The sequence below is a fragment of the Physeter macrocephalus genome, unplaced genomic scaffold, assembly GCF_002837175.3.
Source record: "Physeter macrocephalus isolate SW-GA unplaced genomic scaffold, ASM283717v5 random_144, whole genome shotgun sequence".
Lineage (NCBI taxonomy): Eukaryota > Metazoa > Chordata > Mammalia > Artiodactyla > Physeteridae > Physeter > Physeter macrocephalus.
Window position 1 is genome coordinate 41,998 of NW_021145429.1, and position 12,890 is coordinate 54,887.

Sequence of the window (12,890 nt, forward strand, 5' to 3'; positions counted from 1 at the left end):
AGATGCAAGAGGGAAGAGATATGGGAACATATGTATACGTATAACTGATTCACTTTGTTATAAAGCAGAAACTAACACACCATTGTAAAGCAATTATACTCCAATAAAGATGGTAAAAAAAATAATAAAAAAATAAATAAAAACCACATTCCCCAACCAATTCCTTGGCAAATTCTACTGAATCCACTTTCAAATTCCTTCTAGACTATTACCCTTTCCCTTATCACCACCCTGGTTCAGCAACCTGAGTGTCCATCAATGAATGAATAAATAAACGCTGTCCATCCATACAATGGAATATCACTCAGCTTTAAAAAGGAAATTCTGACAACTGCTACAGTATGGATGATCCTGGAGGACATGATGCTCAGAGAAAGAAGCCAGACACAAAAGCGCGAATACTGTCTGATTCCACTCACAGGAGGTCCCTAGAGAGGCAGATCCAGAGAGACAGGAAGTAGATGGTGGGGGCCAGGGGCTGGGGGAGGGGTGGGGAGTCACTGTTTCATGGGGACAGAGTTTCAGTTTGGGAAGATGAGAAAGTTCTGGAGACGGATGGTGGGGATGGTTGCACAACAATGTGAATGTGCTTAGTGTCACTGAGCTGTGCTCTTTAAAATGCTTTAACTGATACACTTTATGCCCTGTGTATTTTACCACAGTTAAGAAATTTCTTTTTAAATATCCGACCCTGATATGGTGCTTCCCACGTCCCAGGCACCATGCTGAGCTATGTGTTACCTCATTTGATACCCTCCGTCGTCTGTGAGTTAGGGATAATGATCATCAGCCCATTTTACAGTTGAGACAACTGAGGCTCAGAGAAGAGCAGTGATTTGCTCAAGGGCTTGCAGCCAGGATTAGATGCCTTAACCCCTGTACATGCTGCTTCTGCATGAACCACGGTGGTTATCATTACTGCTTCAGCTGAGAAGGAAGACACACAGCTGAGGCCATTGACATTGCCTGCTAGGGTCCCTGGGTGTCAGTGAGTGGCTGTGCTGGGCTGTGGGTTCCAGTCTTCACTTATATCTCCTCTGTGGGCCTCAGTTTCCCTTACTGCAAAGCTTGAAAGGACAGTAAGGAAGCAGCCAAGGGAAATGGGTACCTGGGGTCCAGGAGTCCAAAACACAGGCTCTCTGGGCCTTAGTTTCCGCGTCTTTAAAGTGAAGATTAAGAGGACCTCCCTGGCGGCCCAGCGGTTAAGACTTCGCCTTCCAGTGCGGGGGCTGCAGGTTCCATCCCTGGTCAGGGAGCTAAGATCCCACATGCCTCGCAGCCAAAAAACCAAAACATAAAACAGAAGCAATATTGTAACAAATTCAATAAAGACTTTAAAAAATAAATAAATAAAATGTAGATTAGCGAGTTCCCTGGTTGCCTAGTGGTTAGGATTCTAGACTTTCGCTGCCCAGGGCTCGGGTTCAATGTCTGATCGTCAGGGAACTGACATCGCACAAGCTGTGAGGTGCGGCCCCCCAAAAAACAAACCAACCTTGTTTAAAAATAAAATAAGATGAAGATTATACTTAATAATAATTAATAATATTATTATTGCTTTTCACCTCAGCAAGACTCTACATCTGGGGCTGGGCCGTTTCTGGGGAAGGCGTCCTGGGCACTGGCGGGTGTGGCGCATCACCCCTGGCCCCGCCCACTGGATGCCAGGTGTACCTCCAATCGAGACAACCAAAAATGTCTCCAGACACCCCAAGGATCGCCCTGATTGGGACCCCCTGTCCACACTATCAGGTCGGAGGCCTATGTTGAGTTAGTGTATCTGATCCTAAATGCTACGGAGATTCCCAGCTCTGCGGTGTCTGTGCTGTGTGACCTCGGGGGAGTCACTTCCGTTTCTGAGCCTCAGTTTCCTCATCTGTAGAACTCGGATTCATCAGTAGCCCCTCCCTCCCGAAGTCTCTGGATTAACGTCTATAACCGGTATCAGCCACAGTAAGCACTCACCCCAGAGGCACCGTCGCTACCCCAGTGGGGCGTCTTCTGGAAGATTCTGGCCCACAACAGCGGGCCCCTGCACCCTCCCTGCTGGCCGCCTCCCCTCCGGGCCTCCGATTGGGGGACCACACAGGCGGGCGTTGGGAACACTTCCTGTGCGGTGGCCGCCAGTGCCCGCTGGGCCAGGTGTGCCAACGGGAGAACGCAGCTGGGGCCGCCCCACTTCCTGCCCTGGGTGGAGGCGCCTCTCAAGCTCCTTTGCCGCCACCCCAAAAATAACATCCCCCCCCAAACCAAAGCCACCCGCGCCAGCTGCAGCCTCCAACTTAGGGGACGCAGGACAGGCAGGGGCCAGCAGCTGCCACCATGGCGCCTGTCCCGCTGGGAATGTTCCCCCCAACCCCCCCGCTGCTGCCACCTCCGGCATTCCAATCCCAAGGGGGTGACCTGGCCTCCCGCAAGGTCCAGACACATGAGCTCTGAGCAGGCAGGGCTGGCTGGGGGGGAGGGGACTCCTCTGCCATGCTGGGTGACAAGGGACCCTCTCCGGCCAGAACCCCCAGACCCGAGGTGCCTCCTATCTTCACCTCAACGGACCGTTTGAGGGGGGAGGGGCTAGCTGCCAGGACAAAAGCCCCCTCCTCTTCCCGGGAACAAAGGGGAGGCCGGGATAGCCAAGGACTGCATGTTCTTTCCCCGACAACGTGACTGGCACATCCTGGCAGCTGGCACTCGGAGGGCCGGGCCAGAGCCTCCGGGCCTGGCCACCCCACACAAGGCCACTCAGTATGGGGGCCCTGGGATGGAGTGGCTGCGGTCCCGAGGGATCTGGTTCCTGGTCAGCTGCCCGTAGGCCTCTGTCCTTCCAGTACATTCTGACAAGGAAGTCTGCCGGCTCTGCCTGCAGAACTTCACAGAAAGGCCAGGGGTCCTCCGAGGTCGGGCTCCGAGCTGGATGGGCCACCAGGATGGAGGGGGACAAAGGCCACGTGGAGGCCTTGCTGCTGCCCGCACCCCTGGCCCTGCATTCTGGGGCCGGGGGTACCCAGTGGGACACCCCCCACCCCCGGCCTGGGAGAGGCTGGCCCAGGGGACAGTGGCTCTGGGAGCAGCTCCCCTCCCCCAAGCCACGCAGGGGGCAGCGGGCAGCTGGCGCCACCAGGGCGGGGGGGCGGGGACGGGCCAGGGCCTGCATGTTAAAAGACCCCCAGCTTCCTGCGGCGAGCGGGCCAAGGAGACAAAACCTTGTCTTCCGGCCATCGGGGCCACAATCGGTCAGGCTGTCCACCCACTGGCCAGAGCTGAGGTTTGCGGGGACATCGTGGGCAGATCTGTCCTGGCTGGGGTAGGGTTGCCAGAAAAAAGTACAGGTCCCGCAGGTAAACAAGCAATTACTCAGCGTATGTCCCTTGCAATACTTGGGACATACTTATGCTAAAAAAAAATTTCACTGTGTATCTGAAATTCACATTTAACTGGGGGTCCTATATTTTTATTTGCTAAATCTACTACCCGAGGCCAGGGGCTCTGGGAGAAGCAAAACTGCTTACCGACACCACCCCAGACTTGCTCCTCTGCTGGTCCCAGCCTCAGGGGGTCGTCCCAATGTCCCTCTACCCTCACCCCTCACTGGATTCCCAGCCAGAGGCCCGTGTCAGCCTCACCTTCCAAACCTTGGCCCGTCACTCTCCCGCTGCAGTCTCTCTCCCATCTGCCCCTCATCCTCAGCAGAGGGGCCATGAGTTCCTGCCTGGCCCCCAGATATCCGGCCCCCCTTCCCTGAATCTTAAAGGTTCCATGCCTCCATCCCCAGAGATCTGAACGGGGCCCCTCCTCTGCTCTGAATCCGACAGTTGCTCCCCACTGTTCCCACAATAAAGGCCCAAAACCTCTGCTGGACATTGGAAGCCCCTTCCCCAGCAGGGCTCCGACAAACCCCTATACCCAACTCCCAGCCCCCCTCTCCTCAAATGAGCTGTGGTTTCCCAAAAGCTGCCTGTTCTCTCAGGTCCCCAGGTATGGCCCGTCACCCCCAACCTGAGTCAGGTCCCATCCTTCCTCTGCCCACAGGCCTCCATGGCTCCCACCTTCCTGAGAGTAAAAACCCAAGTCCTCCCCGGGGTCCACAGTGTCGTGCACGACCTGCCCCTGTCCCCTCCCTGCCCTTACCTCCTCCCTCTCTTCCTCCTTGCTCTCTGCTCCAGACACACAGGTTCCTTGCTGTTCCTCCAACACACCAGGCATAGTCCTGCCCCAGGGCCTTTGCACATGCTCTTACTGCTGCCTGGAGCACATCTCCTCCTAAAAGCTACACAGTCCAACAGCCTTCTCTCCTCCAGGTCTCGGCTCAACTGTCACCTCCTCAGTGAGGTCTCCCTGGTCTACCTTTAAAAAAAATTTTTTTTATTTAATTTGGGTGCACCGGGTCTTAGTTGCAGCACGTGGGATCTTTAGTTGCATGCAGACTCTTAGTTGTGGCATGCATGCAGGATCTAGTTCCCTGACCAGGGATCAAACTCGGGCCCCCTGCATTGGGAGCGCAGAGTCTTACCCACTGGACCACCAGGGAAGTCCCTGGTCTACCTTATTTAAAACTGTAAACCACCCCGACTCCCCATCTTCCTTTCCTGCTCTATTTTTCTCCACAACTCTTATCATCTTCTAATATACTATGCATTGACTGTTGCACGTGGTCTGTCTCCCCAACTAGGATGTCAGCTCCGTGAGGGCAGGGATGTTCTGTCTGGTTCACTGCTATATTCTGAGCAGGGTACACGAGGGGTGTTTAATAAATACTTCCGGAATGAATAACCATCACTGTTTCTGGAACAGCCTCCTGCACACCCCCCTTCCACCTTTCAAGACTTACCTGAAGCAGGTGGGCTCGTGTTCCTCTCCCAGATTTCCTTTATCCACAGGATGGCCCAAGATAGCTTCCGAATGCTCCAACATGCCCTGCTGACCTTGCTCCAGAACCTTCTGTGGCTCCCCAGTGCCATCAGGACTCTGTTAGCCTGGCCCTTGCCAACTTGTCTAGCTCCATCTCTCCCCTACCAATACTCCCCATCCCCTGGCCACGGCCTACCCTCCAGCCTCACTCTGCACCTTCACCCTCTCTGTTCCCTCCACCTGGAACAGCTTCTCCAGTACCTTCACCTGGCCTCATCTCTCAGGCCTCAGATTAGACATCACCTCCTCCTAGAAGCCTTCCAGGACCACCACTCACACCTAAGTCCAGCACCTCCTCTGGGCTCCACCATGCCTGAGCATCCCCATCACAGCCCTGACCACTTCTATTTTATCCACCTGGTCACCAGAGGCAACTTGTCATCAGACACAGGAGACCCCGGGTCCACAGCACTTTCAGGAACCCACAAAATGGCTTCATTTTAATTTCTCTTAAAATCAAAAGAAACAATGAATAAAATAATACCAATTCAATTGTAAGAGATGATTTGTAATATTTTTTCATGAAGGGAGGCGTCAAGTGCCTCAGGCCCGTGAAGGTTTTTTGTTGCTGTTGTTTTGTTTTTCTTGGGTTTTTTTTTTGGTCACGCCTCGTGGCATGTGGGATCCTAGTTCCCTGACCAGGGATTGAACCCTGCAGTGGAAACCTGGAGTCCTAAACACTGGACCACCAGGGAATTCCCCCGTGAAGTTCTTAAAGGGGCTCTGCTGATCCCATATGGGTCTCCCCACTGGACTATGAGTGCTGCAAAGGCAGAGGTCGAGACTGGGTCCCCACGGCTGCCTGGCAGTGGCCTGGCATACAGCAGGCACTTAATAATTGTTGTGTTGAATAACTGAATATCCAGTGAATCGCTGGGTCCTCACAGCCAGGCCTGGCTCACACATCATAGGAGATGCTTGATAAATGGATGGATGGATGGACGGATGGATGGACGGAGGCAGGGTCAGGAGGCAGATTGACCAGGACACCAATCTGGGGCCAGCAGCGCCGCCTTGTGGCACACTGCTTGCCTGCCTCTCCCTCTCTTAGGTTTCAGTGGAAAAGTTCTGGGGAGTTTTCAGAGCCTTTCCACTGGAAGGGGATGGAGAGGAGGAAAAGGAGGAGGAGGAAGAGGAGGAGGAAGCAGCAGGCAGTGAACTTAGAAACAAAGACCTTGGGTCCAAATCCCGCAGCCACCCATTTGTGGCTGTGTGTCCCAGGGAAAACTACATCACCTCTTGATTCTTCAGCTTCCTCATCCAGAAAATGGGGGAAATCCAAATCTGGCCTCTGAATAATGTAATGAAATAGCTCAGAAACAGCAGCTATTTCTTACCTCCCACCCTAGGACTCCTGGACAGGTGCTGTCCTCAAGGAGCCCCCCAAGGCTGGGAAGTGACAGAGTCTTCATGAAGACATGGTTGGGGCAGAGAAGTGGACATGGGTTTGGGCGTAGGGTTGTCAGGTTTAGAAAAAACAACAAAATAAATAGGATGCCCAGCTCAATTTGAATTTCAGATCAACAATGAATAATTTTTTAGTATAAGTATATCCCAAATATTGCATGGAATACACTTAAACCCCCAAAAGGTATTTGTGGTTGACCTGAAATTCAAATTTAATCGGGAATTCTGTACTTTATCTGGCAACTTTAGCCTGGGGGAGCCTGGGGAGGAAGGCAGGAAGGCTTCCAGGAGGAAGGGGCAGTGGTGCTAAGAGCTGATGGTGTGGCCACCTTTCCTTCCCCTCCCCCACCTACACGTGCACCCTTGACTGGGCTCACAAGGGACTGGAGGTGGGGTTGATCTCCACACCAGGGAAGAAGGTGAGCAACGCTGCTCTCCTTTTGTTCAGAAGATGTGGGGGAAAATCATCAGGACTTTATATTCCAAATCAGAATTGAGTTACATCCCCTTGACCAGGGATGTTTTGACCACATCCCAGCACTGAAGGCCACTTGGAAGCTGAAGGCTACCAGGCATATCTCCCAGTGACTTTCCATCTGTATGACCTTGGACAAGTCACTTTACCTCTCTGAGCTCTACCCGTCGCAGACCCGTTCTCCTCCAGTGCTCTCCCTCCCCTCACTCTGCCTCAGCCACATAGGGTTTTGGCTGCATCTCCAATTCACCCGGCGTGGTTCAGCCTCAGGGCCTTTGCACGTGCTGCTGCCGTCATGAGGAATACTCTTCTCCGGATCTCTATGGGGCTCCCTCCTCTCCTCCCTCATTTCTGTGCTCAAATGGCACCCTGAAAGGCCACCCCTGACCACCCTACTAAAAAGTGTAGCCCCCACATTCTCAATCCCAGTTCTTTGCTTTTCTTGGTAGCATTTACCAACACCTGACCCGTTATGCATTTCACTCATTTATCTAGTTTATCATCTATTTCCCCACTGGGTGGTGAGCATCACAAGGCTGGGATATATTTTACTCACTTCTGTGCTCCCCTCCCCAGCACAGCAGCTCAGTAAGAATTGTTGAATGAATGAGTAGGAAAAATGAATGAATGAGTGGGGAGAAAAGGCTTGCCGCAAATGTGAAATTTTTATCTGCTATAATTTTATATAACTGCTTTAATCATTGGGGGGTTTCAGAGTCACTTAGGAATCGGACAGGCTGCATGTGGTTACTTAAATATGTATATTCAGTTTTCTTGGTGGGCAACAGCCATATGGTGCCAGTGGCCACTATATTGGGTGGCACAGAGTTCTAGAACATTCCTCTAATCTCAGAAAGCTCTATCACACAGTGCTAGTATAGACCCTCTCAAAAAAAAAAAGAAAAAAAATGCACTAGTCACAGACACCCAATTTTTTCCATGTTCTTTCCAGAGGTTCCAGAATTCCCACCCCAACATACATAATCTAGCAGAGGTGGCAAACTTGTGGCCCCTGGACTGGATATGGCTCCATTGGGTTTTATTTGGTCCAGAGGTGTTTTTTTTTTAAGAGGCAGGACACTTTGTCTACAGTCTGGAATCCCCATGGATCTGTGAGTACGTGGGTGGGTCTCCCCCAAGGTAAAGCTCTGCTCCCTCTAGGCAGGGCATGCTGTCACTTTTTTAGCAGAGGCATTTACCTCCTGCCTGGCCCCTGGGGCCATCTGAGTTTGAGACCTTGGTTTATAGACGAAGAGAATAAAGGATTTTTTTTGGTGGGGGGTGGTGAAAATCCAAGTGAGCACCTTCAGGAAGGGGTTGATCCAGGAGTCAGAGATCCAAGAGTTGGCCCCTGCACTGTCCCTGGATGACTGTCTCTGGGCCTCGGTTTTCTCATCTGTAAAATGGGGATGATAAAGTGATACACAGTGTTGGGAGGATAAACTGGCATGACGCAGGTCAGGGCAAGTTGCTCATAATGCTGGGTCCAGGTTGGCTCCATCACCCTCACGCGGAGTGGGGAGAGGGTGAGTTGCGGCGGAGGGGAGGAGGTGGCCCCTGACACGCGGGAGGCATCACGCAATGCTCTCTTGAGTTCCCACGGCCTCGATCTGGCCACTGGAGAAAGAAGGGCGGGGGACTCCAGGATCGCACTCACCTACCAGGACCGAATTCCTAGGGTCCCTGGCAGGGAGGGGCGTCCCTTGGCTGGATCCGGCGTCGTACAGGGGTCGCCCACTGGGTGCACAGTTGGCAGGGCGCGCGCCCGCGAAATTCCAGCCCTTCCGGGGCTTCACTAGTTGCCCCAACGTCCGGAGCCGGGCGAGGGGCGTGGCCTGGCGGCGGGCGGGCCCCCACCAACCAGATTGGTCCTTCAGCCCGTCAGTCCCGGGCGCCCGCCCCCCCAAGCATAAAAGCCTGCCTTGGGCTAGCCCAGGACGGTTTTGGAGCTGGCCTCGAAGTAGTGGTCACCGCGCCCTGGACATCCCGTTGACCGCGGTGAGAGGCGAGGGCCCCCGATTAAGTGGGGGCGGGGGCCGCCGAGTCCTGGGGTGCTCCAGGGGAGGAAGGGGCAGGAAGGGTCTTCCCGGGGGCTCTGCTTGTCTTCGCGGCCTGGGGAGGGGTCTCCAGCCTGGGCTGAGCACACTTCCCCCCCCAAAAAAAATCCAACTTCTGGAACAGGCTCAGACTTTCAGACTCTCTTCTCTCAATATCTAGGACTTTCGGGGGGGGTGCGCGAAAGAGCCCCCTAGAAGTGGCAGTGTCAAGCGGTGGGGGAGGGTTAAGTCTCCAGTCCCAACCACATCCTCTTGCTTTGCAAACGCACTTTGGAGGCGAGCCACAGCCCATTCCGCACAGGAATTCCGCCCTCTCTGGGTCTTCAGAGAGCGCCCCCTCCCTCCCCCCACCAGGGGGCAGTCCCTCTGCCTAGCAAAGCCCTTTCCCCTCCAAATGGTTTTGCCGCCTGGGGACTCGGCCCCTCCCTTGATCTTCTGACCGCCCCCAGCTGACCCCGGCGAGGTCTCGGGGCAAATCCCGCCCCCTTTTCCTGGGTGGGTATGGCCAGTGGATTGCACAAAGTGGTGGTGGGAAGGCCTACCCCCTTATCTGAGTCCTTGGGACCTTTGTAAAACCAGAGCCTAGGCCTGGGGTCCGTCCCTGGGAACTTTGGAAGTTGGATCTTCACATTCCCTGGCTGCAGCTGGACGACTGCGTGACTCCAGCCAGTTTCAGCCAGTTCTTGCTCTTGCTGCTGGGGCCAGCTGCAGGCAGTTTGCTGACCCCAAGGACTTTAATGGGGGTGCTGACATCTGCAATGGGTGTCCTTGGTTAAACCATTTCCAAAGGAGTTGATGGGCAAAAGGGATGGAAGGGAGGACCTCTGAGCTGCCCAGGTGAGCTCAGGCTGCAGGGAAGGTAAGGGGAAGAACAGGAGTCAGGTGATGATCACTAGGGGTAGGTGTGCCTCCTTGCCCCACTTCCCAGTTGGGGGACCTTTGGACCAAGCAGAAGCTCAATCCTGGCTAGTTTCACCCGTTTCTTTGTGGCAGGCAGAGTGGTGTGAAATGGATCTGTTTATTGAGCACCTACTGTGTGCCAGGCACCAAGCTACGTTCCAGACTCTCCTCCAGTCTACAGGGACTCTGTGCTAGGAACGGTTATCCCCATTTCATAGACATGGCAAATGAGGCTGCGAGAGGGGGTGCTGCCTTCCCAGTCTCCCACAGCTAGGGAGTTGCAAAGCTGGAATTAGAACCCAGTTTGGACTGTAGAACTGGTGCTCTCAAAGCATCAGTTTGCTGGGTTCCAGCAACTTTGGGGAGAGCAAAACACGGTGTCTGGAAGGAAATGCTCAAACTCAAGGTCAGGGGTTCACCACAGGCTTATCCCAGAATGACCTGGGGTGGGCTGGCTTCTATGGCAGTCCAGTGGTTAAGACTCTGTGCTTCCACTGCAGGGGGCATGAGTTCGATCCCTGGTCAACTAAGATCCCACATGCTGTGAGGTGCAGCCAAAAAAAAAAAAAAAAAAAAAAGGACCTGGAGAACCAGACTTAAGGCAGGTTTAGCCCCATTTTACAGAAGGAAGACTGAGGCTAGGGGAGAGGAAGCTCCTTGCCCAACATAGCACAGCATGGGTGGAGCTGGGACTCCTGAAATCTAATCTGACAGTGCTCTAGCTGTCTCATCTCATTTGGCCAGGAAAATGGAGCACACCTGTGGCTGCCATCTTGCCTGCAAATGTGTGCATTAGATTCACCCAGGGAGCCTCCCTTGCCTTCCCTGCATCCCTGAGACTGACTTGACTGTCTGCAGAGGGGCCAGGAACAGTCTCTTTTTTTTTTTTTAAATTTAACTTAAAAAAAAAACACTTAACTTTTTTTTGAACAGGTAATGTTATCTACCTGGCTCAAAAGTCAGAGGCCTGCCCCAGCTACCCGATCTTCCTCCCTGAAAGGTGGCACTGTAACAGTTTCCTGTGTCTCTTTAAAGATTCTGTCAAATACAAGCAAAAACTTTAGCCCCACTCACACCTTTTGTCTCTTAACAATATCTTGGTCCCAGTCAATTACATGTAAGCTTCCACACTTAAGCCACTGCCCTGGGCTACCAGTGTTATTTCCTTTAGTCCCCTTCTGTTGGGCAACCAGATTGTTTCCAGCGTCTGTGGCCAACACAGGTACACACATCTGTCCACGTGGCAGTACCAGTGTGGGACTGTCCCTGCAGTGAGGTTTCTGGGTCAAAGGGAAGATGCCTCTTAAAACCCAGTAGTAATCGACAAATTGCCATCTACCGGGGTTTTGCACCATAGTATTGATAGAGGTGAGCCCTTGGAGGGCTGTGCACAGACCTTGCCGTTTAACATGTGGCCCCGGGATCAGCTGCATGAGCAGCACCTGGGAGCTTGTTAGACTTTTGCTCTGCTGAATCAGCACTTGTTTTGAACAGGCTCACAGGTATGTGTCAACAATTGAGAGGCAGGGCTCTAGGAAATTGGGGGTGGGGTGGTCAGAGGGCAGGTGTGAACGCGGACATCCCCCTGGAGGGAAGAGAGAAGCAGGCTGTACCCTGACTAGTCCTGTTCACAGTGCCTGCTTCTGAGAAATGTCTACCAACGAGACAGAAGCCACTGCCAGCACCCAGGTGTCAGCGGAAGAACCGGTACAGCAGGTGAGGAAGGTCTGGGATCTGTGAGATGAGGCTTCCCACCTGGTGGTGCCTTGGCAGGGAGCTGATGGCAGCACAGGGGGGGTCAAGAGACACCCTTCCGAGTAGCCTCTAACAGGTGCCCCACTAATAGGTGCAGGTGGGAGAGCTGGGGATTCCAAGGGCTCTTGGGAGAGCAGGGGTACAGCTCTGTTTGAAACTGCCTGGCTCCCCCCAGGCAGACCTTCCCTGTCTCTGCAGGTTCTCTTAGGGTCCTCCTTTTAGGAAGCCAGTTTCTATTCCACCTCCTTTCCCCAGTTTAAATAAAAGCCCCTTTTAATAAACAGCTTTTTAAAAGTTAGGTATCATTCACATACCATAAAATTCACCCTTATGAAAAGTACTACTCAGTGATTTTTAGTAAACTACCCAGTTATGCAGCCATCACCACCACACCGGAAATTTTTCATCTCCCCCAAAAGAGACCCCATACCCATTAGCAGTCGCTCCCCATTTTCTCTCCTCCTGGGAACCCCTCTTCTGGGTTCTGTCTCTATGGATTTGCCTATTTTGGACATTTCATAGAAATGAAAACATACACCACGAGACCCTTTTGTATCTGGCTTCTCTCAATGAGCGTAATCTTTTTGAGGTTCATCTGCATTGTAATATCTGTCGGTGCTTTGTTCCTTTTTTATTTTTATTTTAAAATTAATTTTTATTGGAGTATAGTTATTTTTACAATGTTATGTTAGTTTCAGGTGTACAGCAAAGTGATTGAGTTTACACATACATATATCCACTCTTTTTTAGATTCTATTCCCATTTAAGTCATTACAGAACATTCAGTAGAGTTTCCCTGTACTGTACATTAGGTTCTTACAAATTATCGTGTTCCTTTTTTAAACTTGTGGTAAAATACACATAACATAAAAATATACTATTTTAACTGTTTTGAAGTGTGTAGGTCAGTGGCATTAAGTATATTCACAGTGTACAACCATCATCACTATCTAATTACAGAGCTTTTTCATTACCCCAGATCAAAACCCCATATCCATTAATAGCCACGCCCATTCCCCTCTCCCCCAGCCCCTGGCAACCACTAATCTGCTTCCTGCTGATGGATTTACCTTTTCTGGACATCTCATATAAGTAGAATAAGTGGAATCATTTTATAAAAGTAGAACCTTCTGTGTTAGGTACCACATAAGTGGAATCATACAGTAGTTGTCCTTTTGTGTCTGGCTTAGTTCACTGAGTATAATGTCCTTAAGGTTCTTCCATGTTGTAGATCTTGTCAGAATTGCCTTTTTTTAAAATAAATTTGTTTATGTATTTATTTTTGGCTGTGTTGGGCCTTCGTTGCTGCCCACGGGCTTTCTCTAGTTGCGGCGAGCAGGGGCTACTCTTCGTTGCAGTGCGCGGGCTTCTCTTTGCAGTGACTTCTCTTG

General features: G+C 52.1%; 1 protein-coding gene and 1 long non-coding RNA gene across 3 annotated transcripts in view; one reads left to right on the top strand and one right to left on the bottom strand.

Annotated features, from left to right (window-relative positions):
• Positions 1 to 2,261, bottom strand: part of LOC114484895 (uncharacterized) — an 8,768-nt gene extending 6,507 nt beyond the window's left edge. The window contains exons 1-2 of the long non-coding RNA XR_003678261.2: positions 1,966 to 2,261; positions 1,109 to 1,272 (exon numbers count right to left, since the gene is read on the bottom strand). This is a non-coding gene — a long non-coding RNA (uncharacterized lncRNA). The remainder of the gene's footprint in view (positions 1 to 1,108; positions 1,273 to 1,965) is intronic.
• Positions 2,262 to 8,709: 6,448 nt separating this feature from the next.
• PLIN3 (perilipin 3) overlaps positions 8,710 to 12,890 on the top strand; it is a 24,326-nt gene continuing 20,145 nt past the window's right edge. The window contains exons 1-2 of one of the 2 annotated variants that reach the window (XM_007109317.3): positions 8,710 to 8,785; positions 11,379 to 11,460. In XM_007109317.3, the coding sequence (XP_007109379.1) occupies positions 11,395 to 11,460 (66 nt within the window). In that variant the 5' untranslated portion in view covers positions 8,710 to 8,785; positions 11,379 to 11,394. Of the gene's footprint in view, positions 8,786 to 11,378; positions 11,461 to 12,890 lie in introns of those variants that run through there. The other variant, XM_028484194.1, reaches the window with a different exon arrangement.